At 38.3% G+C, this 25220-nt stretch overlaps 1 protein-coding gene and 1 non-coding gene across 2 annotated transcripts in view; both read left to right on the top strand.

Moving 5' to 3' along the window:
- Positions 1 to 1420: 1420 nt before the first annotated feature.
- Positions 1421 to 25220, top strand: part of SLC5A8 (solute carrier family 5 member 8) — a 60960-nt gene continuing 37160 nt past the window's right edge. The window contains exons 1-7 of the mRNA XM_025402727.1: positions 1421 to 2318; positions 7192 to 7257; positions 9587 to 9638; positions 16885 to 16952; positions 18268 to 18422; positions 21451 to 21591; positions 24534 to 24663. Coding sequence (XP_025258512.1) covers positions 1968 to 2318; positions 7192 to 7257; positions 9587 to 9638; positions 16885 to 16952; positions 18268 to 18422; positions 21451 to 21591; positions 24534 to 24663 — 963 coding nt within the window. The 5' untranslated portion in view covers positions 1421 to 1967. The remainder of the gene's footprint in view (positions 2319 to 7191; positions 7258 to 9586; positions 9639 to 16884; positions 16953 to 18267; positions 18423 to 21450; positions 21592 to 24533; positions 24664 to 25220) is intronic.
- LOC112635605 lies at positions 12706 to 12812 on the top strand. Its single transcript, XR_003121952.1, has one exon. It is a non-coding gene; the product is annotated as a U6 spliceosomal RNA (small nuclear RNA).

The following is a 25220-nucleotide window of genomic DNA, read 5'->3' as shown; positions in this document are numbered from 1 at the left end:
GAAGGCAGCTAAACAATCATACGATGCTAGTATTTTATAGTGTCAGGGTCTATTCACATATAATCTCATTTAACGCATTTTAATTCCATGAGATAAAAACCAATATTCCCATTTAAGATATGGGAAACTAAGACATAGAAGGAAGCACTTGGCTAAGATATCATGGCTCATAGGTGGCAGTGAAGAGGTCAGTTTGCAGTCTACAGGTTTAACCTCAGACTATTCTGCTTCTAACATGACTATGGAAATGTGTTGATCATTAGCTGCCTGAAGCTCTGTTCTTAACTCTAGGTGTCCAAAAGAAGATGAATTTTGTTTAGATAGCATTTCCCATATCTAGGGCTATTGGCTTTAAAGAAATTCCCAGAAGTGAATCCAATTCCTAGAAGGATCAAGCTGGATTCTTTTGTGTGTTATTCTAACAGGTTGCGTGCTCTCTCTCTCTCTCTATTATATATAAAATTTATATAATATACATATATAATTTTATGTATTATATATGTATAATATCATGTAATATATACATATAGTACATTTCACACTGGTAGGATATAATTCCATACCACATATTTGTTTAACCAATTGAATTACTTGGATTTAGCTTCTATTTCCCTCTTTATTTCCTTCTGAAAATATTATACAAATAACATCAATTTACAAAAAATAAAATCTGATATAGCTTTTTTTTTTCATACACTAGCCTAGACTAAACTCATTCTGTGGATTGGTTACCTAGGACCAACTGGTATATTATAAAGTTGTATAAAAATGAACAAGGACTGCCTGAAATATATTGATAGCTGAGCACATTTGGCTGGAGCGTCTATTTTAGAAGGAAAACCTGAGAATCACATGCGATTCATGTGTTAATAGTATTTCAAGACAAGCCATTTAAAATATGTCCTGAGTGCTGATACTGGAAATGATTTTTACTTCAGTGCTTTCAAGTGTCTTCATTTAAGTGTTCACATTTTGCCTACCTATAACACATATCTACACACTGTGATTAAGAAAGCAAACACTGAAATCTGACCTAGATTAAAGATCTTAATTTCTGCCAGTTGATTGGGCAAGTGACTTAATCATTCTACAGTAATTTCTGCATTTGAAAATGCCTATCTCAAGGGTGATGAGAATTACACTGGTTCATCAAAAGAATTACACTGACTAATATAAAACGTGCCAAGCATGTATGTGTCACATGAAGGCTCGTTAAAAAGTGGGTATTATTGCTAATCTTCCAGTAACTACTATTTCCAACAACAGTCTGAAGGGGATCAGAAATGTTTGTTGAGTAAAAACACAAGGAAACAATAGCACAGATTTTCTGCTCTCCTTTATGATCGCTGACCTGTCTAAGGACTGGGATCTCGGTTCACTACAGATTGTCACCCGCATTAATCTACTGTCACCCATTAACCTAACAAATAAGGCAGTCTAAAAACTCCAGGCGTCCCTTTCCGTAAGGACCCGGACTGTTGAACCGAAAGCTAAAATTCAAGACGTGACAATTGCCCTTTGTCCCACATTCTCCCACCGGTCGCCTGCTTGTTTAAACGGTGCGTCCCCTTGGGTACCACTCGAACAAAATTTGCGCGGAGCGCTCCCTGTGTAGATTCGTTGGAAGCAGCTGGAGGCTCCAGTTCTCATCTGCTCAGGTGTCCCTGGCGCCTTGACGAACTCGGCCTCTCCAGTTCCTCACCTGGTGAGCCCTCAGGACAGCGGACTGATTTTCCGAGGTCCCATACCTGGCTCTGAGGGGCGCGGCTCGCAGCGGCGGGTGCAGGGGCGACTGCCAGCCCTCACTCCGCCTCAGGGTGCGTTCGGAGGCCGACACCTGGCGGACGCCTCCCCGCGGGACGCCACGCCTGCGCGCCGGGGATCTGGGATAAGAAGTGCGCGCCTGGCTTGGGCTGCACGCCGCTGGGACACCAGTTTGCGCGCAGGGCTCAGGCGACCGTGCGGCCATGGACATGCCGCGGGGCATTGGCACCTTCGTGGTGTGGGACTACGTGGTGTTCGCGGGCATGCTGGTCATCTCGGCCGCCATCGGCATCTACTACGCCTTCGCTGGGGGCGGCCAGCAGACCTCCAAGGATTTCCTAATGGGCGGCCGCAGAATGACGGCTGTGCCCGTGGCGCTGTCCCTCACCGCTAGCTTCATGTCGGCCGTCACCGTCCTGGGCACCCCCTCCGAGGTCTACCGTTTTGGGGCCATTTTTAGCATCTTTGCCTTCACCTACTTCTTTGTAGTGGTCATCAGCGCGGAGGTCTTCCTCCCGGTGTTCTACAAACTGGGAATTACCAGCACCTACGAGGTAAGGGGCAGGGTGGGCTGGGACCGTGGAGGGCGCGGGGTAAGGGGACTTTGCAGACCTCTGGAGGCGTTTTCTTGGGGGCAGGCTCTCACCGCCACATCGAAATCTCTCCCCGTCCATCATCACCCTCCCTACCTTCCTCCCTGTCCCCCGACCCTCCCCTGGCATCCCTTCCCTTCTACTGAGAGGTATCCTTTAAGGGTGAAAAAATCCTTGGGATTTACTCTCCTGGGCTTAGTGAAAAAAAAGAGGCTTCCAAAGTGAACGGATTGGAATAGTACTGCTCGCTAAGATCCTTTCTACCTTTAGCATCTTTGATTCCCAAGCAAGAGGAAAGATTTGGGGGGAAGGTAAGTTCTTCAGGTCTCAGGCCCTGCTTCTTGAAATGAATCCTCTTGTTTCAGGTCCTCAGTGCCATTCACTCTTCCAAGACGGTGAAGAATTTGTGCTCCCCTTCCTTCCCCTTCCACACACACCCCCTTTCCACTGAAACAGGCACCCAAGTGGCTAAGGTGTACCAGTAAGTGTATTTGGGACCAGATTCTACCACTTACTAGCTGGGTGACCTTGGATGACTTACTCAACCTTTTGTGCCTATTTCCTCAAAATTAAAATAATATCACCTACCTCATCCAGTTGTTGGGAGGATTAAATGAGATAATGCAAGGTGTAGCATTTAGAACAGTGTTTGACACAGAGTAAGTGCCAGATAGATGTTGGCCATAATTATTGTGGTGGTGCTACTTGGGTGGTGGTAGTTATCTTGGGATCAGTAAGAAAATTAGGCAGCATGGTTCTCAAACAGCTCTGCCTTCTCTACGGAAAGATAATTAAGGAAAACTGTCTTTCCTCTATTGCACAGATCCCCTGGCTATAGGTTTTCTCAAGTTGTCTGCAGGAAAGGGCTTTGAAAAGATGATGCATGTTTAGTTTAAAGAGCTGTTTAATGGGAGGCGGGGGGGGGGGGGGGGGGGGGGATCAAAGCTCAGGGGAGTGGCAGGGCCCAGTTCAGTGCCTTCCGTGGTCTCCTTCACCCAGGCACTGATCCATGAGCTCCATGGAACAAACCTTCAAAAGTTTCCTCTCTATTAAGCCATTAACCCAGAGAACTCCAATCCAGGGGTTCTGGTAGGTGCTTTCCTAGTGAGGCTGGTTCAACTGGTGCTGGGGACAGGGCCTCAATGGCACAACAAACATTGGTGACACATTCTGCCTGGGCTCTAGTGACGTCTTCCAGGGCGAGGCACCCCGGGCAGCGTTGCCTTGCATTCACTCTGGTGCTGTGTTTGGGAGAGCCCAGTAATCATCCCAGAAGTGAGCAGGATGCAGTTTCTCAGGTTTGCTCAGAAGTGACAAACTGGTGAAATTCCCCAGACCAAATTCAGTTCTCAGTCATTTTTTTTTTTTTTTTTTACTTCTCCTTATAGTGAGGAGAAACAAAATATAATTTCGGACTATGACTTCTTTTGAGAACTCAAAAGGCTGGTAACACTGGGCCCATGCCCCCTGTGGCCACAGGAACTCGAGTTTACAGCTCTTGCTGTCACTCTCTATTAAACTTTGATATTGAGGTCTTTGTGTTTTCATGGTGACTGTTTTTTGGTAGAGAAATTTTTATCTGCATTTATGTCTTTATCAAAAAATGTGAAAGGGAAAATGGACAGGGGTAAAGGGATCTCTTGTTTCCAGGGAGATGTAAGAAAACATATATCTTAGTGGCTGGGAGGAATATTCCAACATGTTAATATGTGAACACCTGGTCAATGTCACTTATGTATGTTACCTGATGGAACCTGGAGGCATTTGAGTCTGTGAGCTCTGATCTACAGCTAACCAATTCCCAAACTTGGAAAGGGTTTGAAGAATCTGACATGAGGACTTCATCTCTACAGATGAATGCTGCTCTCATAATCACTGACCCATGCCTCTTCGGGGCTACAACATTAACTCAACCAGAAACAGATTTCCCTCATGTTTGCAGTGGTAGAGGCTGAGTTAGCAGGGTTCCAGCTAAAAATGGCAAAAAACAAAAGTTCATTGAATGCTGAACACATGCCAGGCACTGGCCTACATTGCATGTTTTACATACATTATCTGACTCACATTCAGAACAATCCTTATGAGGGAAGTACTATCAAGAGCCCCATTTTGTGGACAGAGACTCAGAGTAAGTTAAGCTACTAGGAATGTGAAGCAGTGTAGACATATGCCTAGCAGCATACTGGCTGCTTCTGAAGGCTCTGATGAGTCTGTTACAACCCCAAGCAATACTTATACCAGTGCAGAGAGAACAAGGGAAGCAATAGAGGACGCGTGAAGTTGTGGGCACACTGCAGGCATCCACCTCTGGGGTGCCAGGCAGTTGGGAACAGGGAAGTTAGGCAACATGCTAAGACCCTCCCTAATGGTCATGGCAAAGACTTTCCTGTGGAGTATATTGTTTATTGTTTTATGCTGAGAGGTACAGAATCTATACAGAATATGCAGTACAGTGTTGAGTGATTGATAACCTGGCATTCTTGCTCAAGTATGAAATCTCTCCCTGTTGACATTTCTTTAGCGAAAATTAGCTGTTCACAAACATTTTTTTTCATTTATCACTGCCTTCAAAATGTAGTCCTGATAGGTGTTTAGCAACTTCCAGACCCAAGTATAATGCAGGAATCCAATTTGATCCATCAATTCTTCAAGATCTTTCTGGAGCCAACTAAATCTGTGTTTAAACTGAGTTGCTTAGACCTCATGTTTGCTTATTATTTATATATTTATTCATATCAACAGAAGTGATTCAAAGTTCTGAGGACAATGAGAGATCATGATTAATTTAGGCACCTATCATTACTCTGTAATTATGTCTAGAAATCTTACAAGTATTCCCTAAGGCAGCCTAGTAATTGATGACTGACATCGTAATAGACTTCTTGGTTCTATCTTGAGTTGGTCCTTGAGCTTAAATCACAGGTTTCCCTGGATCAACTGATCAACTTACGTGGTTCAGCTTGGTTCAATTTATTTGTGTCTCCAGCAATTTGGATGCATGTATCTAGCATAAACAAGACTTCTCTTCTATTGATGTCCATTCACATGTTTAGTGACTCATAGAGATTTACAAAACAAATAAACAAACAAAAAATAAACTTCTAAAGAAATGCAATAACACTGCCCTGTTTCCAGGCTTAATAAACTTCTCCAGTCTTCTGAAAAGGCTTCCAAAATATCCTTGAATGATTTTGATATATGTAATTCATTGAGATTCAATTTTCTTCAGGTCCATTGATTTGGATACCACTAACTTCTTAATATCTTACTTTTTGAGTTTACATTTCCCCATCCGTTTATGTCATTGAATAGTCTCCAAACCCTGCAAAGTGAGAGGGAAACAAATTATTATTATGCCCCTCATTTTAAAGAGAAAGAACCTGACATTTGGAGAATGATTGCCACAAGCTGATGGAGTCAGGTGTGGGACTGGGTCAAGGGCCGGAACTCTTCCTCCAGCATACTACACGGTACTGTGTATTTGTCATCCATCAGTGATTTGGGAGTGGGGTCTTACTTTGTGTTAGTTTCATCCATTCACTTATTGAGTCTTAAATATGTAGTCAGATTGTTTATATATGCCGAATAATGTGCACAGATTTTGGCATCAAAGGTTTTACATGTGTACTGTGGCCCTGACAAGTTTGCAAGGTTGTCAACTTGGTGTTCTCTCTGAGTCCCAGTGTTCTTGTCTTTAACATGGGCTTATACACAGTACCTGGCTCATAAGAGTTGTTGGGAGGACCGTGCACACAGCAAGTACTCTGTATGTGTTAGCCGTGATCATGGGGCAAAAATATCAGATGCTTTTTCCTCAGATTGTTACCTAACGCCAGTTTTTTCTTCTTCTTCTTTTCTACTATATGAAGATTGTTGTCAGCCTTAAATTTCTTAGTAATTATATTCAAGTTAGAGAATGTCTTAGATCCCAGCTCTGAAATTCTGTGATCCTAACTCTGTAATATGTATATTATAATACATTATGTAACATAGGAGACAAGCAGACTATGTTATAAGATATAGCAGATTTCAAGTAGAATGGGAAAAATTGGCATGGTCGTTGGCGCTGAACAGAAACTGGCTTGGGTGATTTAAGTTTTAAAAAATTTGTTAGAAGGACATGGGGGTAGCTCATAGAACAGAGGGACAAGCTGAGTAAGCAAGGCTTGGAAAGGACAGAAACCAGGGCAGCCTTTTCAGGCCACTCTGTCAGGATCAGTCGTGTTTTATCTTTGTATCCTGCCTTTAAGATTCAAATACCCAATGGAAGGAAAAGCTGATTGGCTGAGCTGGGATCATGTGACTTCCTCTTGGTCAGTAGAGGCAGGGCAAATGACTGACTATTCCATCACAATAGTCTGCAATCAGAAAGGGTTGATGCCCCAAGTGAGTCAAGGAAAATGTATGGAGTAGATGCCAAGAGAAAGAGAACAACAGATTGCTCACTCTAAAAATATAGAAAGTAATTTCACTTGTATGACATTCTGGAAAAGGCCAAACTAGAGAGGGAGAGCAGATCAGTGATTGCAAGGGTTTGGGGAGGGCTTGATCATGAAGGGGAAGCCCGAGGGAGTTTTCTGGGTGATGGAACTGTCTTGTGTCCTGATTGTGACGAGGGTTACATGAGCCTGTGTGTGTTAAAACCCATTGAACTGTACGCTAAAACAAGAGTCAATTTTGCTGTATATAAATAAAAATAATACTAAAATAAAAATACAGAATCCAAATCGGTTATGAAGTTGCTTTACATTTCTAAATTTAAATTTTCTTCTTGAGCTTCTGATTTTAAAAAAGGCATCCAGAGGATTCACATAATTTTTTTTTTTGGCAACAGTATTTAGAACTTCGATTTAACAAATGTGTTCGTCTCTGTGGAACAGTCCTCTTCATTGTTCAAACAGTAAGTAGCTCTCCATTTATTTTATCTTTTGTCAGCTAAAATGTTTTTAACCATGGCATCTGGATTAAGCTTACCTGGGAAACACATGAAAGACAAAAAAGAGGTGTTGAAAATATAAGGGAACACAAAAGGGGAAACACTTGTCACTGTACAGCATCAACCCTTAAGATCATCAAACAGGGTTTCAGTAAATGCTTTACTTCCTGGAAAAGTAGAATGATTTAAGTGAATGTTAAATGTTATACTGGTGAAGCAACAGTCGGAAAGTATGCTTTCCTTTATCTGACCTCCCTTCACCTCCACCAAGGTGACAGGAGGGGCATTACTACATGACAAAGATACTTGTTGCTGACAGTGGGAATTCTAACAAAAGGAAAACAAGTAGCATGTTCACAGTATTTCTGTAACATATTGAGTAGTAGGTATGAAAAAATTAACTTCCATAGGAAGACAGTAGGAAATAATTTTCTTTGAAATCATGCTTTAAAAGTCAGCGCTCTTTTAAAAATTAGACTCTAAGAACCAACTAAAGCAGTCCTTAGAGCGTAAAACAACAGAATCCTAAGCTCTGGAGGAGTCTTTAAAGCCAAATACTCAATCCAGTAATTCAAGAACATGCACTTATAGATTTACTGATTGACACGAAGGGAAAGCAAGGATTTGCCAAGTGGCCAGTGACAGAGAATGCTTTCCACTGTTCACCCTGCTGCTGGAAGATTGTAATGATCATTGTCACGATTATTTATATACACATTTTCCTCTTGTCAGTTAAGCACTTTAGGGCTGGGTTTGCTAATGGAGATTGTGGAAGAGATTCGCATTCTTGTCTCTAATTTCAATTCCATTTCCAGTCAAAAGCTACCTAAGAGCCAGCCGCAGTGGCTCATGCCTGTAATCCCAGCATTTTGGGAGGCTGAGGCAAGTGGATCACCTGAGATCAGGAGTTCAAGACCAGCCTGGCCAACACATGGTGACACCCCCATCTCTCCAAAATATAAAAATTAGCCAGACATGATGGCAGGTGTCTATAATTCCAGTGACTGGGGAGGCTGAGGTAGGAGAATCTCCTGAACATGGGAGGCAGAGGTTGCAGTGAGCCAAGATCATGCCATTGCACCACCCCAGCCTGGGCGACAGAGCAAGACTATTTCAAAAAACAAAAAAAAAAAAAACAAAAAACAAACAAACAAACAAAAAAGCTACCTAAGGATTTGCTGCAGTGAGACAGACAGAGTGCCTCTGTAAATTATGTAACTCAACTTCATTTTATATCTTTGCAAATTATGTAACTTAAGTTTTATCAGTCCTTCACAACTGCAGTGTAAAAGGAAGGAATCCTTTGGGGTCTCTTAGAGAGTTGAGCCTGGTAGCTTGCATTCACCAACTGTTCAGATTTCTTTGGATCTTTGTTAGAAATGCCAACAGAAATGAGAAGTGGGGACGAGCATTAGGAAGGTGGCCTGTGGTCATGTTTTTAAATCTTCAACTTGGACAGAATAATGACTGTGGAAAGTTAGTTCATTTTTGCAAAAAGAGGGGAGATTTAGCACCTCCCATTTGAAGGACTTCATAGTTCTACTCATGTAATATAATCAAACATTCAAAAGGTACTGAATAGGTTTTTATTTTCATAATATGCTTTTATGGAATAATCATGGAATTCACTTCTATGGGATATATTTGAAAGATCAAACACAGTAAAAATTATATTTTGAGGAAAAGACTATTTCTCTTCCTCACTATTGTACCCCAGATCAATAAATAGTTGTTAAATATATGAATGAAAATAATGAATGATATTAAAAAGATAGAATATGGTTTTTGTTGGCTTTCAGGATTTTTTAGTGCAAATTTATACTTTTGTTTAATTTATGAACATTAAAACTTTTAGAAATATGTTTTCCAAATTTTTACTGTTTTCTCAATTAGTTATGCAGGGATTAACAGTTTGAAGACATAATTGAGGGGTCATCTTTTATATTATTATTTTTTCTTTTTTTCTAATTATTTTAGATGTGGGAAATTTTTTTTCAAGATTGAGTTGCTGGATCAGTGACCATTTGCACTAAGCACCATATAAAAGTCCATATTTTTACATAAGCGTGTTGCAAAAAAATGTTTTTAACTGATGACCATACCATAAACAGAAGAGTCAACTTTACTTAAATAATATTTTTCAAGTTACAAACAAATTTTATTAGGCATTTTGAAACTATTGTTTTAATTCATAATTGAAGTTATAGGAAAACAATCAATATTTTATAACTCAGACATAATTCATGAATTTTATAATTCATTTAATTCATTTGGCTTTCTTTCTCCCCCCTAGATTCTGTATACTGGAATTGTTATTTATGCCCCTGCCCTGGCTTTGAATCAAGGTACATTTTAGAGTTGCCAGTTAGGTAACTCACATTTTGGGGTTCACTTTCAACAAGCCTTATTTTTTCCTTGGGGAGATGGGGAGATGGAGGAATGCTTCTAGTAACCTACATCAGCCTTACTAGTGGGGCAGGATGGGTGCAGTGTCTACGGTAGCTTCTTTGGGTTTTTGGATGGGTAACTCCAAAGTGTCTGTAGACCATTACAGAGGTGGACTTCTCCAGGTGGTACTTCTCTGGAATGTGCTCACCAGCCCATTCATTCCTTTAGAATTAAAGCCCCCTGTAGCCAAAGTCAGGATTGACAGCATCTCCTCCTGTGAGCCCATCTCCAGGAAGCTTCCCTGTAATTCTGCTCAGGCCTGTTGTGAAATCTGGCAGGGAGAAAAGCTTTTCTTCTCCACGCTTCTAATAAGGCCCAAAATGAAAGAGAAACAGAGGCATGTGATTTGAATGATCAGACTGCTCCTAGTGACAAAAGGACAGATGTCTGTAGCACTCTTACAAATAAATTTATGAAGATTGTGCTGCTCAACGAAGTATCTATACTCTCTAGATTTGGGAAGATAAATTCAGTGAGGCTGGGATAGTTTACTGAAGCAAAGGTTCGTGCTAGTCATAGTTTCGAAAGGTTTTGGGGAAACACCATGCCCTTTGAATTCTTATCTATTCGATGTGAATTTCTCTAAAACGTCCTTGTAAAATGGACATGTGGACTCTGTGATGGGAAGAAATGTGGTACAATTCCTGGGGTTAATATGACATGAAGAAAATCCACTAACTCTACACTCTGTTTTCTTGATTTTATGATAGACATGACATCACCTAAGTTTATAAAGTAAACAGTATTATTACCAAGAGGAACTTCATGTATAAGGTGCTCTGGAACTCTGAGTCCTGGGCATGTTCCACATCAGTATTACCAACATGACAAGAGGATCATTTCATATATCAAGAACTGAGTTATAAACTTCCTAAGTTACCTGTTTAGGCTTTATGTGTAGTTCAACATCTTAGGGTTTTAAAGTGTAGTTCTGGGAATAATCAGAGGACTGACTTTAATCTGTGAAGAAATCAAGCATTCTGTTCTTATCAGGCTCAAACCACTCCCTGAGAGTAAATTAGAACGAAAGTGAAGGCCTTTTGATGACTAGAGTGTCACTTATGTGTTTTGCTGTGACCAAGGCTGTAGGTACAGGCATAGACACAGAACTTAGTGTGCAGTAGATGCTCAGAAAAGCTTATGTGACTGAATTGAAACTTCACATTCTGTAGGTCTAACCTCCTTTGTTCTTTTTTGGGAAACCTCAAACAAATACTAAGAGAGAATAGAGCACCTTAATATGCTCATTCATCACTCTACAGTAATATTTATCAACTCGTGGTCTATTTTAATTCACTCCCCCTTACCTCTACCAGATTATTTTTCTGCAAATATGTTATGTCATTTCATCTGTATTTCAGTATGTCTTTTGGAAATAAAGACTTTTAAAGCTATAATTATGCCATCATCATATCTAAAATATTAATATTAATCTCTTAATTTCATATCAAGTCAGTGTTCACATTTCCCTGATTTTTTCAGTGTTTGTTAGATTCAGGATCCAAATAAGCTTATGTGATTGCAATCAGTCAATCTCTCTTAAGTTTCCCTTTTCTGCTTTTTAAAATTGAAAACCAGTTTTTTTTCTTTCTTTTTTTTCTGATCGCCTGATGCCTATTGAGAAAACTAGTTTTTATTGAGGTCTATATAATATACCTCAACATACAACATACAATAAAATGCACAGAGCATGGGGAAGTGTACAGTTGGATGAGCTTTAATAGTTGTGTCATAGCTCGTGTAACTACCACCCAGCTCAAGATACAGACTATTTCCATCATCCACTCCCAGGAATTTTCCTTATATGTCTTTCTAATAAACCTCCTATGGGCCCAAGAAACCATTTTCTGACTTATGCTACCATATACTAGTTTTCCCTATTGTTAGATTTTATAGAAGTGGAATCATATAGAGCCTTTTTATGTCTGGTTTCTTTTGCTCAGCAAAATGTTTTGAGACTCATTCATGCGCTACATGTACCAGTAGTTCATTCCCTTTTTTTTTTTTTTGCTGGTAGTACTTCATTGTATGCATCTACTGACATCTGTTTATCCATTCTCTTGTTAGAGACACTGGGTTGTTTCCAGTTTTAGGCTATGATGAAGTGAGGGTGCCAGGAACATTCTTCTACAGGTTTTGTGCATTTTGTTTTTCTTTTTGACGCCTGTTTTCACTTCCATTGGAAATGAAATACATGGATGTAGTATAAAATTAAAAATAATTCTAGGTCCAGCGCGGTGGCTCACACCTGTAATCCCAGCACTTTGGGAGGCTGAGGCGGGTGGATCAGGAGGTCAGGAGATTGAGACCATCCTGGCTAACACGGTGAAACCCCGTTTCTACTAAAAGACACAAAAAATTAGCCGGGCGTGGTGGCGGGCGCCTGTAGTCCCAGCTACTCGGGAGGCTGAGGCCGGAGAATGGCATGAAACCGGGAGGCGGAGCTTGCAGTGAGCCAAGATCAGGCCACTGCACTCCAGCCTGGGCGACAGAGCGAGACTCCGTCTCAAAAAAAAAAAAAACAGAAAAACAAATATATATATATATAATTCTATTTAGACCCAGCTGAGGATAGAAATATGTGCAAATTTACGAGAAATTGCCAACAGCTTTTCCAACTGGCTGTATCGTTTTACATGTCCACTACGCAATAAGTGAGAATTCTCGTCATTCTACATCCTTGCCAATATTTGATATTATTCTTTTTTATTTCAGTCATTCTAGTGGGTATTATCTATTATTTTATTGCTGTTTTAATTTTCATTTTTATATGACTATTGCGGCTTAGCTTATTATTAGACTATTATGGCTTAGCTTATTGGCTCCTGAAATAATAAAGTGAATAAAGACAAATAACCTAATAAAAAGTGAGCCAAAGACTTGAACACTTCACAAAAGCAGATATTCTTCCAATACATCACGTGATATATCTATTCATTCCTAGACCTTTAATAATTTCTCTTAGTGCTCACTTTGGCAGCACGTATGCTAAAACTGGAGCAATACAGAGAATATTAGCATGGCCCTTGCACAAAAATGATATGTAAATTTGTGAAGCATTCCATATTTTTTAAAAAAGAAAGAAAAGAAATAATAAAATAAAATAAGATGTCTCAGTAATGTTTTGTAGCTTTGGATGTTGAGGTCTTTTACTATTTCTTAGATTTATACCTAGATAATTGATGTTTTTATGCTATTGCAAATGGCATTGTTTTACAATATTTTTCAATTATTCATTGCAAGTATATAAAAATACAACTGACTTTTATGCGTTGATATTCCATCCTAGAACTTACTGAATTTACTTTTTAAATCAAGCAGGTTTTTGGAGATCCCTTAGGATTTTCATGTTGTTTATGAATAATGACAATTTTACTTCTTTTCTAATCCTCGTGGTTCTTAGTTCTCTTTCCTGTGTTATTGCAATGTTAATGTGGAAAGTTACATTGACTGAGTTTTGAATATTAAACCAAGTTTTACTTTCTTGGGATAAACCCTGCTTGGTCATAATATATTATCCTTTTTATATATTAATGAATTTTATTTGATAACATTTTGATAAGGCTTAATAAATGAATTGAGAAGTGTTCCCTCCATTTTCTGAAAGAGTTTATATAAAATTGTGTATTTATTTCTTACATGCTTGGTAGAATTCACCCTGAAGGCACCTGGGCCTACTCTTAGTTTCTGTAGAAAGATTTTGGTTACGGATTCAATTTCTTTCGTAAATATAGAGTTATTCATATTTTAAAAGTCTTGTGGCGTCAGTTTTGGTAAATTGTATTTTTTAGGGAATGCTTCCATTTGGTCTAACTTATCAAATTCATTGGCATGAAGCTGCTTATAATACCCTCTTGTTATGCTTTTAATGTTTATAGTATCTATAGTGACATCCCTTCTAATTATTCCTAATACTGATAAGATAACTTTTCTATCTTCTTATCTTGATATATCTTTCTAGTATTCTACTGATGTTTTAAATCTCTTCTAAGAACCAGTGTTTTGACTTGTGGATTTTCTTTGTTTTCCATTTCATTAATTTGTGCTGTTTATTGTTTCTTTTCTTCTAATCACTTTGGGTTTTCTAGCTTCTTAAGGTGAAGCTTAGGTCATTGATTTTAAATATTTCTTATTTCATAATGCAAACATTTAAAGTTATTAATTTTTCTTTTACCACTGCTTTATCGGCAGCCCATAGATTTTGATACCTTGTGTTTTTATTTATTTTTCAAAATATTTTCTAATTTCTCCTGTGATTTCTTTTGCCCATGGGTTATTTAGAAGTGTATTGCTTAATTTTCAATATTTGAGGATTTTCTGTCATGTCTTTTTGTTATTTATTCCTAAATTAATACTGCTTTAGTCAGAGAACTAATATGATTTTAATCATTTGAAATTTATGAATTTGTTTTATGGCCCAGGATCAGGTCTATCTTGAACATTCCATGTGCTCTCAAAAAGAACGTATATTGTATGCTTGTTGGATGTAATGTTCTATGAGGTCAAACGTTTAGTTAGCTAGTAGTGTTATCGTCACATCTTCCATATCTTTATGGATTTTTTTTTTGCTTGTTCTATCAATTGCTGAGAGAAGGATGCTAAAATCTCCAAATAAAATTACTGATTTTTCTATTGCTCCTATTTCTCTGTCAATTTTTACTGAAGGTATTTTGAAGCTCTTTTAAAGTCTCTTTTTAAATTTACAATCTCCCTTCTATTTCTTTTCATTTAAATTGCAACTTATTTGCTGAAGAAACTGTGTTATTTGTTCTGCCCAGTTTTCCAGGTTCTAGGTTTAACAATTACATCTGTATGGGGTCATTTAATGTTCACCATTCCTCTGTATTTTTTGTAAACTGGTAGTAGTTTACTAGTAGTAGTTAGATCTAGACTCTTCTTCAGACTCCGCTTCAACTTTTTGGAAATCGTATTTCATAGGCAGTATCTATAAGTTTATTTCCTTCAGGAGACCCAGAATGTCGTTTAAAAAATTATCAGCAGCTATTGATGATCATTCTAGATTTATTATTTCATTAGGGCTTATAAAATGGAGTATTCTGGTTCTGTGAATTCTTCTTCATTAGTTAGATGGAATACTGCTATAAAGAGAAACTTCCTGTTATCAACTATTTGTTTTCTCTGAAAAATAGTTTGTATAGGAAAGGGAGGATAAGTGTCAGATTTTTCCCTTTATGAATTTTAAAAATATTAACTTGGTTCCATACTATCCCCCAAGGGTGACTGAGATTTTTAAAAAATTCTTGCGAACTCATGGATTTAAATGTTTGCTGTTATTTCATAGCATTATCATTAGTAGTATTATTGATTCTCAACCCATTTTTATCCAGCAGGTGCCACCTTAAGTTCCTCCTGATTTTAACGTTGGCTGCATATTGGAATCACTTGGGGGGCTTTCAAAAATACCAATACCTTGGTCCCCATCACCAGCACTCTGAGTTAATTAGCCTGTTGAGTGGCCCAGTTATCAGGATTTTATAAATCTCCTCTGTAGATTTTAATGTGCAGTCACGATTGAGAGCCACGGATGTAATAGTTTTAGAAGAGCAACTCTAAGCCATAATGAATAATATAATGGCCTAACACAGTTAAAAATATTATTCTTTGTTGTTCTTTTTTCTTAGGTGTATCTCAGTAGGAATGTATGTTAAATTATTGTGTTAAATATTTTGTGACATATTTCCTCTGCGTGGTAATGTCACAAACTTGATGTACAGTTAGGTTCCATTTATTTCGTTTTGCAATTGATTTTGAGGAGCTTTTTTTCTAATTTAAATTTATAATTATGTGGAATATTTATGTGTTCCAAAGTGAAATCTATACATCAAAATATGTTTAAAGTAGCCTGACTTGTAGCTCTGTCTTCTCTACCCAGTTTTCTCCCTCTCCTAGAAGTAATTTTTTGGCTTCGATTTATCCTTTAATTTTAGTATATGTACTGCTGAAACGAGCACAATTCTTTTCTTTTAAAAAAATGAAATAAGACTCCCCACTTCTTAAATAGGAGCAAATTATAAAGACTTTTCTCCATCTAGATCACATTTTGGTAGCACATATCTTAGTAACGCCTTCTTCGGCACTGGTGAAATAGTGGGTTTACATGGACACACAGAGGGGAACAACACACAGTGGGGCCTATTGGAGGGTGGAAGATGGGAAGAGGAAGAGGATCAGGAAAAACAACAAGTGGGTTAATGGGTACTAGGCTTGATACCTGGGTGATGAAATCATCTGTACAAGGAACCCCCATGACACAAGTTCACCTGTGTAACAAACCTCCACATGTACGTCTGAACTTAAAGGTTTTTTAAAAAGCATTACCGGTTGGGCACGGTGGCTCACGCTTGTAATCCCAGCACTTTGGGAGGCTGAGGCAGGTGGATCATGAGGTCAGGAGATTGAGACCATCATGTCCAACATAGTGAAACCCATCTCTACTAAAAATACAAAAAATTAGCTGGGCATGGTGGTGTGTGCCTGTAGTCCCGGCTACTCAGGAGGCTGAGGCAGATGAATTGCTTGAACCCAGGAGATCACACCACTGCACTCCAGTCTGGTAACAAAGCAAGACTTCGTCTCAAAAAAAAAAAAGCATTACAGTTACCTTTGTTAAATTTCTGAAATCAGATCTGCAATCTGCAATGTTATAAAGATTACATTTGAATCCTTTAATGTTGTCTTCATTTGAATCTACACATCATAGCAATTTGATATTGTCATTATGATTGTCAGTATGATACATTATCCTCAAATTCAAGTATTTGCAACATAATACATAAAAATAGAGTGTTTATTTGAACTGTGTCTAATGGGGAGAGAGATAAGAAATACCCATCACAGTATCAAGGAGTTTCTTAGCTTAATTACAATATAAATGCCTTTCCGTGTATTGAATTAAGCCAGTGTCAGATCTGTGTGTCTGAGGGTAGAAAATTATCAAATAGAATTTTAAACTCCATTTGTTTTTGAGCCATTTATGAGATTTGGACCTAGTTTTAGCTTTAGGCAAGTGGGTATAGAGGAAGGTGCCTGATAAATGATATAGCTTCCTTCTCTGATGATTTTTGAGGATTATTTTTATTGTGCTATTTTGCAATTATATATGACTTCTCTTTTTCTCTACAGTCACAGGATTTGATCTGTGGGGCGCGGTGGTGGCAACAGGGGTGGTCTGCACATTCTACTGCACACTGGTACGTCCAGGACATATTTCTCTTTTTACCCTACCCACTTGCTTTGCAAAATTGAAAATTCCAGTTGTTGTATACTACAATCTGGTTTGTCCATACCTACGTTCCTATTCCTGACCTCCCACAGGGTAACTTTTTTGTGTGAGAAATAGTCTGTAGTATAATTTGATCCTTTATAGAAAATGGAGCATAACTGAAATTTTTTCTTTCATTTAATCCACTGCAGTGGTTCCCAGTCTTGTCTCCTGATTCATCTGTACTGTTGCCAAGTTATTATATTTGTGCTCATACTATTCCTCAGCTGAAAAACCTATTATAGGTCGTGGGCCCAGTGGCTCCCACCTGTAATAGCAGCAATTTGGGAGGCCAAGGTGGAAGGATCGCATGAGCCCAGGAATTTGAGACCAGCCTGGGCAACATATTGAGACTCTGTCTCTACAAAAAACAAACAAAAAAAAGTTAAAAAATTAGCCAGGAATGTGGCATACACCTGTAGTCCCAGCTACTTGGGAGACTGAGATGGGAGGATCGCCTGAGTCCAAGAGTTTGAGGCTGCAGTGAGCTGTGATTGCACCACTGCACTCCAGCTTGGGTGGCAAAGAAAACCCTGCCTCAAAACAAAAACAAACCTGTGATAACTTCCCCTTGCTTCTAGATAGGGGTGACAAAATATGCAAAACCAGCATGGCTTGGCACTGATATTATTATGTGTGCTGGTCCTCAGCAGTGACAAAATCTTATGGAATCCTTGATACTCTATGTCTTAACCCTTTAGGTGCTGGATCATGTAGAAGATGGGGCCTTCAGCCAGGTGCTGGTTCAGCTCAGGTCATAGAGAAACTTGGGAAATTTCTGGTGTTGGCTAGTACAGATCATTTATAGTATTTAACAGCAGATATGACCACCTGAGTGCAAATCAGTTAAACATCAGCTCTGCCTGTAGGATAAAATTCATATTATTTACTAGTAATTTGACTCGAATTTTTCTTCCCAACAATCTCCCGACACTACTCCACTTCATTCTGTGGAATGTATCTGGCCACATTCAGCACGCTGTGTAGTTTAACTACTTTATGCTTTTGCCTATGCTGCTTTCTCTGCTGGACAGACCCTCCATCTTTGCCTCTGCTTATGTTTGAAGACTTGATTTAAATATATCCTTCTGTATGAAGATTCTCCCAACCTGACTGTTTCCCTTGAGTGCACTTCTTGGCCAACATTCATGTTTTTATCATTTTTGTCCAGCAGAGTGTATAAGCAAGTAGATGCTTAATAATGTCTGATAGAAGCATTAATCCTAATATACTTTCCCTCAAAGGGTGGTCTTAAAGCAGTCATCTGGACAGATGTTTTTCAAGTTGGGATCATGGTGGCTGGATTTGCATCCGTGATTATACAGGCTGCGGTGATTCAAGGTGGAATCAGCACTATTTTAAATGATGCCTATAATGGTGGAAGATTAAATTTCTGGAAGTAAGTGTCTACTACTTGGGCAACTGAACACATCTTTTATATTCTATAAAAATAATCTCTTTATTGAGATAGTAGATTTACATTTAAAAAACAAACCAACAAATTGCTAAGGATGTGGTAGAGCAAATTGAAGCAGAGAAGTAAATATGTAAGGAGCCTCCCTCTGTTCTTTAAGGGATTAAACCAGTCAGATAGTACTTAGCTACATGGTGCTTAGAGTGATGTTTCCTCCTGAGAAGGGATTTAAAGCAAAAAAAAGTATTTTCTTCCGGGTATCAAAGTCCAGAATAGGGTGAAAAGTGGGACAGAGTGATAAGGAAGGAGACAGCGGAAAGTTAAGAAAAGACAGCTTCTGGCCGGGCGCGGTGGCTCACATCTGTAATCCCAGCACTTTGGGAGGCCAAGGCAGGTGGATCACCTAAGGCCAGGAGTTCAAGAGCAGCCTGGCCAACATGGTGAAAACCTATCTCTACTAAAAATACAAAAAATTAGCCAGGCGTGGTGGTGTGCACCTGTCATCCCAGTTACTTGGGAAGCTGAGGCAGGAGAATTGCTTGAACCCAGGAGGCAGAGGTTGCAGTGAGCCGAGATCACGCCACCACACTCCAACCTGTGCAACAGAGTGAGACTCTCTAAAAAAAAAAAAAAAAAAAAAAAGGAAAAGGTAGCCTCTTAAGAGACAAACACTAGCATATTGGATTAGCACCTGCCATAAAAAAAAAAAAAAAGAGAGAGAGAGAGACAGACACTGAAAGACAGTGATTTCATCTTGACAATTCTTTGTTTTAAGCAACTTTGAGAGTTTCTCTTTTGATGTTGTCCTGGCAATATATAGTATATTAACATAGTAGCTTATGATTATGTATTATAATTATATATGTATGTGTATGTAGTATATAATGAACATTATCTAATATTAAGTATTATTTCTAGAGAATTGACTAGGAAAGTTATGGTCAATGCTTCAAGTGACAGTACAGCACATGATGTAACATGTTTTAAACAGCTATTCAGTTTTCCTAAAGAAAGAACAATGAAGAGACTAGATATTTCATCCCAAGTATATCACACAATTCAAAAGAATATTGAACACACCTTCCGTTTTGGATCAATAGTGTTGTCCTTTTACAATATGGAAAGGCACCCATGTCACCTTGAACTAGCCTATCTTCTCTTTGAGATAGCAGCCCCACTTTGAATAGGGAGTCTGAAGAAAGAAAACCCATTTTGCACGTGGTGGCTCTTTTCTGGTCTTCTGAAAATAAGCACCAGAGTTTGAGAAAAGCTTTTTCAGAAATTGGACAGGATCAACGTGTTAATGTGCAGGAATAGATTTTAGTGAATCAACTTCAACTATTTTCAATATTTATTTCCTTCTTTTAGCTCAAGATTCAGATTCTAAGGAAAAGAGCCTCTAGTTGCCTAGCTTGGGACATGGTTCCACCCTTTGGCTAGAGCAGAACAAGATATTTTGACTGATTGTCAATCGAGACTATTTAATGGAGAAATGGTGGTTTCCCCAAAACAAACCTAGGTTGCTGTTACCAGAACAGGGAAAGGGGAAGTCCAGGAAGTGGAAACAACCAATGGCTACTCTTGATTACTCCCAAATCTCTTCCTGGTAGGCCAGGCTGAGGAGAGAGGGTATGGAGCCAATCATTTTTCTGCAAGATAGCTGTCACTTTATATGAAGGATACATATATATTGGAGCACCGAAGCAATAGCTTATATACATTAGTAAGAGATTCTTAAAAAAAGATTAGACATTTTTATGACCTTAGCTTTGAAAGTCATTAAGCAACAATAAAAAGCCTATTTGTGTTTCATACTTTTCAGGAGTATCCCTTGTTATTCTGATATGTTTTGAGAATATGGTAGACAAAGTATTGCTCAAATTAAGATAAATGAAGAGAAGAAGGATATTGTATTGGTATTTTCTGTGTTGTCTGCCATTGGCCTATATATTCTGTATGGCCTAAACCACTAAATTGAGTGTTTTAAATCTTATCATATTTCCCTCAGATAGCTCACTGACTCCTTTTGTCTCTTCAGTTAGCTAATGTAATAGCTTCTCTCTCTTGGGAAGAAAGGGTCAACACTCTTGAAACTCTTAAGACATTGATATGAAATGTTAGACATGAAGTAGAGGCTCTTACATTTCCATAAGAATTCCAGAATATGCATACAATTAGAGCACTTTACTCAACGGATCTCAAATATAAGATTTGACATGAATTTGCAAACTTTCATAATTTTAAGGAAGTGTCCATGAAAGCTAACTTTGCAGAAAGTTTTCTAGCTCGTATTGTGTATCAGAGATGAACAAAATCATTCCTTCCAATAAAAAGGATTAAAAGATCTTTCAAACATGGAAGTCGAGCTTTCTCTGTGACAATGGTTTGGACTTATGTACATGAGGTCATCAAGTGGTTTTAAATGCTTAGTATTTAGCTTGTACACACAGCATTTTAATAAAGCATGATTACAGTGACATGCAGCTTTTAGAAAATGCAAAACTTTAAACTCCATTAATTGACTGATTAGTTGAACATGAATATAGATTAGAGCTATGACTACATGTGCTGGGAGAGGAATTCTATACACAATGTGTTATTAATTTTGTGTTCATTTTAGTGCCATCTCTACTGCTGCGGTGCACTTAGGAATGTTTTTCTCTCTCTCTTTCTCTTTGTTTCATGTTCTCTGATTACATCATGTCAGATTTGTTCAAACAACAGTTTCCTTAGATCACAGGAGAACAATTTATATAAATGCTCAGAATGATTGCAACATTCATTTCCCCCTAGTCTCTTCTAGTATTTCCAGATCTCTGAAAATAATATTTTTTATTTCATTGAACTTAAGTTGGAAATATTTCTACCTTTTAAATTAATTAATAAATTTGTACATATTTATGTATGTGTTGTATATATAAATATACCTTGCTTGCTTCCAAATATAGTCTAAGAGGACTTTTTTTAGCCTCTGCTAATAGTTCAGATTTGTTTTCTCTTTCTTGTCATTTAGTTTTAATCCTAACCCTTTGCAAAGACACACCTTCTGGACAATTATTATAGGAGGGACCTTCACATGGAGCAGCATCTACGGTGTCAACCAATCCCAGGTGCAGAGATATATTTCTTGTAAAAGCAGATTCCAAGCAAAATTGTAAGTCATACACCATGGTATATGAAGCATTAATAACCATCAGTTGTCTTTATGGAAACTCTTCTAGGAAAGTCACGTTTAGCTCCTTTATGTGTTTTGTGTCATGAAATTCCAAGAGATAAATGATATATTTGGTTACAAAAGGACCAAGAACAAAGTGGTACTGTATGTTTTAAATCAGCTATTTGAAGATATTTATAGGAATTATTAATGAAAACAAATCAGCATGTATTGTGCATCTATTTGCATAAGAACCTATGGGGGATAAATATATATGGCCTTTGTCCTGAAGAAAGTTAATCTCAAATTAGGAAAATATATGCAAGTATGCTAAAAAATAAAATAATATTAGAGATATATAACAGTTTCATGAAACAATATAACAATAGAGAAAATGTTCCAGAGTATATATAGTGCTTTGTCTTTCATTTTCAGACACAGTCATAGGTTTATAACCCTGCTCTAATACTGGCTACTTGAGTGATCCTGGGCACATTCTGCAGTCTCTTTGAGCTGCAGTTTCTAAACTTGTAAAAGGAGCATAAGAAATACTGTATACCTCATGGGAGGTGTTGTAAAATACTATGTTTGGCATACGCGTGGTAAAGGCCTAGTAAATGTAAGTTCCTTTTTCCACTTCAACTGATGTGATGTGAAGGTGGAGGATGGATGAGAGATTCCTACTGAACTGGCAAAATGAATATGAAGAATGATCATAATTTGGGCAGGTGGAGAAGAGTAGGAAGGCATTCTAGGTAGGTGGAGTGATTTGGATGAATGCACAGAGGTAGGAAGGACAGCATGGTCCAGAACTCTCAAGCCCATCTTGGTTTGAGCAAAGAATGTGGAATGGTGGCTGGTTCCTTCTTCGGAGGCATCACATCACTGCAGTGCTCACCACTCCTTGTGCTGATAAATAGGCTGACTCTGCTCACATGCTTTTAGGGGCTTCAAAGCTCTAAGGAGATTGAATAAGAGTCCAGGGTGGATAGGGTGAGGGAAGGAGGGACGATTCTATTTCTATTCAAAGGAGAAAATGAAAATATTGTGATGTCGTATGTCAGAACTCAATATATTGAGAGTAAATTGGTTTAGAGATTACCCAAATCTTTGAAGAACTCACAGTGAAAAATCTATATGAATATGGATATAATAATTGGATATGGGATCCCCCCAAAATGAACTTAAGAATTCTGGTATTTTAAGGAATTTTGGAGGAATGTAATTTGTAGATAGAGTAGTCTATTGTATTTTTAAATCTATACTAGAGCTGATACCTGTCCCAAAGTAATTGTGGACAAGCTCTTCTTCTCTTCCCTTGGGAACATGAAACCCAAAAAGCCCGACCTGATTACTTAAATAACAGCATTAGAGCTTTCTTGATAAAAATCATTTACCATAAGCATAGTGGATCTGCATGAAGCAGACTCTCTGAACCCAGGGGACTCATTTTCATCTGCCTTCTTGCACTTATGCTATGGGGAGAATTAATCGCTGCTTAAAAAGCCAAGACCTACTGATAATGATTGACAAAAGACAGTGTGAGATGTTGATAAGTGGCCAATTTGAACAGCATGAAAGTGATCTAAAACAATATATTAAACTCATATATAAGACAGAGGAGGTGTTTGGGCAACAGAGTATCTGGACATAATTTTCTGGTGATTTGGAGATGAGCTAACAATAGCAAAACATACTGCAATGTTAGTCAATTCAGGGGAGAAGGATAAATCTGATAAACCCATCTTTGGTTCTTCCAGAAGCAGACTCTGAGGTTGAGGTTAGCATGGAAGAGTTTATCAGAGAATCACTATATGTAAAAGGGAAGAAAAGGAAATAGGATTGACGAGAGGGAGACGCTGGACTGTTATGCAATCTGAACAGAGGCCTCAAAGGGAGCTCTAGAGCTAGGATGGCTCTTCAGACTAGTCCCATGTTAGGGTGAGGGGACTGGGCCTTTAAACCTCTGAATCAATTTTTCATTGGATGCAGACTCCCTGGAGCATTGGGAAGAAGGAGGCATGACTTCAGGGATGGTACCTCTTTTCCACTTAGGGCAGCTCATCACTGTCCACTACAGCACCAGTGGAAAAAATATGTAGCCATCTTAGCAAGAGAAATGTTTACTATTCAACTGATTATTAAGACATAGGATTCAATAACATTAACACTAATATCAATAACTAATATCAATAACTTAACAGGGGTTTATTGCATGTAAGTACCATGTTTCATTTAGTTTTATAACTTTGTGACGTGGGCATTGCTATCCTATGCTTCAATGAAGAAACTGAAGATCAGATAGGTTGAATTACTTGCCCAGGGTCACATATGGTAGAACCAGGATTTATGCTCAGGACTGGCTCCAGTGCTGTGTGTAAACCTTTATTCTCTACTGGAGCACACACAGTATATTACAGTGCTGAACATTGTTTGAGAAGATACCTGCCCAAGGAATACAGGTTTGCATTCCTACTTAATGTGTGGTCTTATAAACAACATTTAAACAAGTTTCATGAGTTGCTGTGTAAATGTTGACAGTGTTTAGCAGTTTACAGTGGCATTACTTTTAAAAGGAGAATGAGTAATAGTTAATGCTCGGTTGACGATTAAAATCCTTATTTCATGACAAGAAGACCGGAAGTAGTATAACTAGGTACCTTTATAAAGCTACCAATGCCCCCAGAGCTTCGACCATGAGCGTACACTCTTTCATGGGGAAGTCCCATCCATTCAAATATTTACAAATACACTGTCGATTGATTGGTATCATAAGCAGAATATTAGACTAGAATAAAATAAGTAGTGTTTTAGACAATCAAAAGATAATGTGCATTTATTGAGTCTAATCATGAGGGTCTCTTTTGATTATATAACAGGTTCCCTAATCTTTGGGACAGAAATTACAGTTGTCTTTTGCTGGTTTGTTTTCACTTCTTTAGGTCTCTCTACATCAATCTTGTGGGACTCTGGGCAATCCTCACGTGCTCAGTGTTTTGTGGGCTCGCCCTGTATTCTAGGTACCGTGACTGTGATCCTTGGACAGCCAAGAAAGTGTCTGCACCAGACCAGGTTCAGTACCATGTCTTTCTTACAGGTGTATGAATAATATTCAAAAAGCTTATAAGTTGAGAGGAAAGAGCATTCCTATTCTTGTAGAGAAATGGAAAGTGAACTTGCCGTAATCACATTTCTATAAAACTTTGGTAAGAATTTATTTTAGCAGATATAGCAAGAAAGAAGAGTACTGCATCTAAAATTAAAATATGGAAACACCAGGAAAAGTCAAGTAGAGTGTTAAACAGAAATAGCTCAAGGTTGGGAGTAGGAATGTAAACCCAGTTTTGTTTTGTTTTTTTTTAAACTACACAAACCATTGTACTATAGAACATTTTGTGGGTGCTTGTTAGAGCATTCATTTATAAACTCTTTATCTTCCAATTTTTTAAATGATGGAGAGATGGATCTAATAAGTGAATATTTATTGAGTACCAACTCTGTGGTGAGATTCTGTGCCAGGAGATTAATATGCTTCATTTAATTCTCACAACCCCGCAATCCTGATTTTACAGACGAGGAAATGCTTCTCAGAGAGGTTATATAACTTACCCAAGGTCACATTGCTAATA

The sequence above is a fragment of the Theropithecus gelada genome, chromosome 11, assembly GCF_003255815.1.
Source record: "Theropithecus gelada isolate Dixy chromosome 11, Tgel_1.0, whole genome shotgun sequence".
Classification (NCBI taxonomy): domain Eukaryota; kingdom Metazoa; phylum Chordata; class Mammalia; order Primates; family Cercopithecidae; genus Theropithecus; species Theropithecus gelada.
Note: the sequence above shows the minus strand (reverse complement) of the source record. Positions and strands in the feature narration are given on the sequence as shown.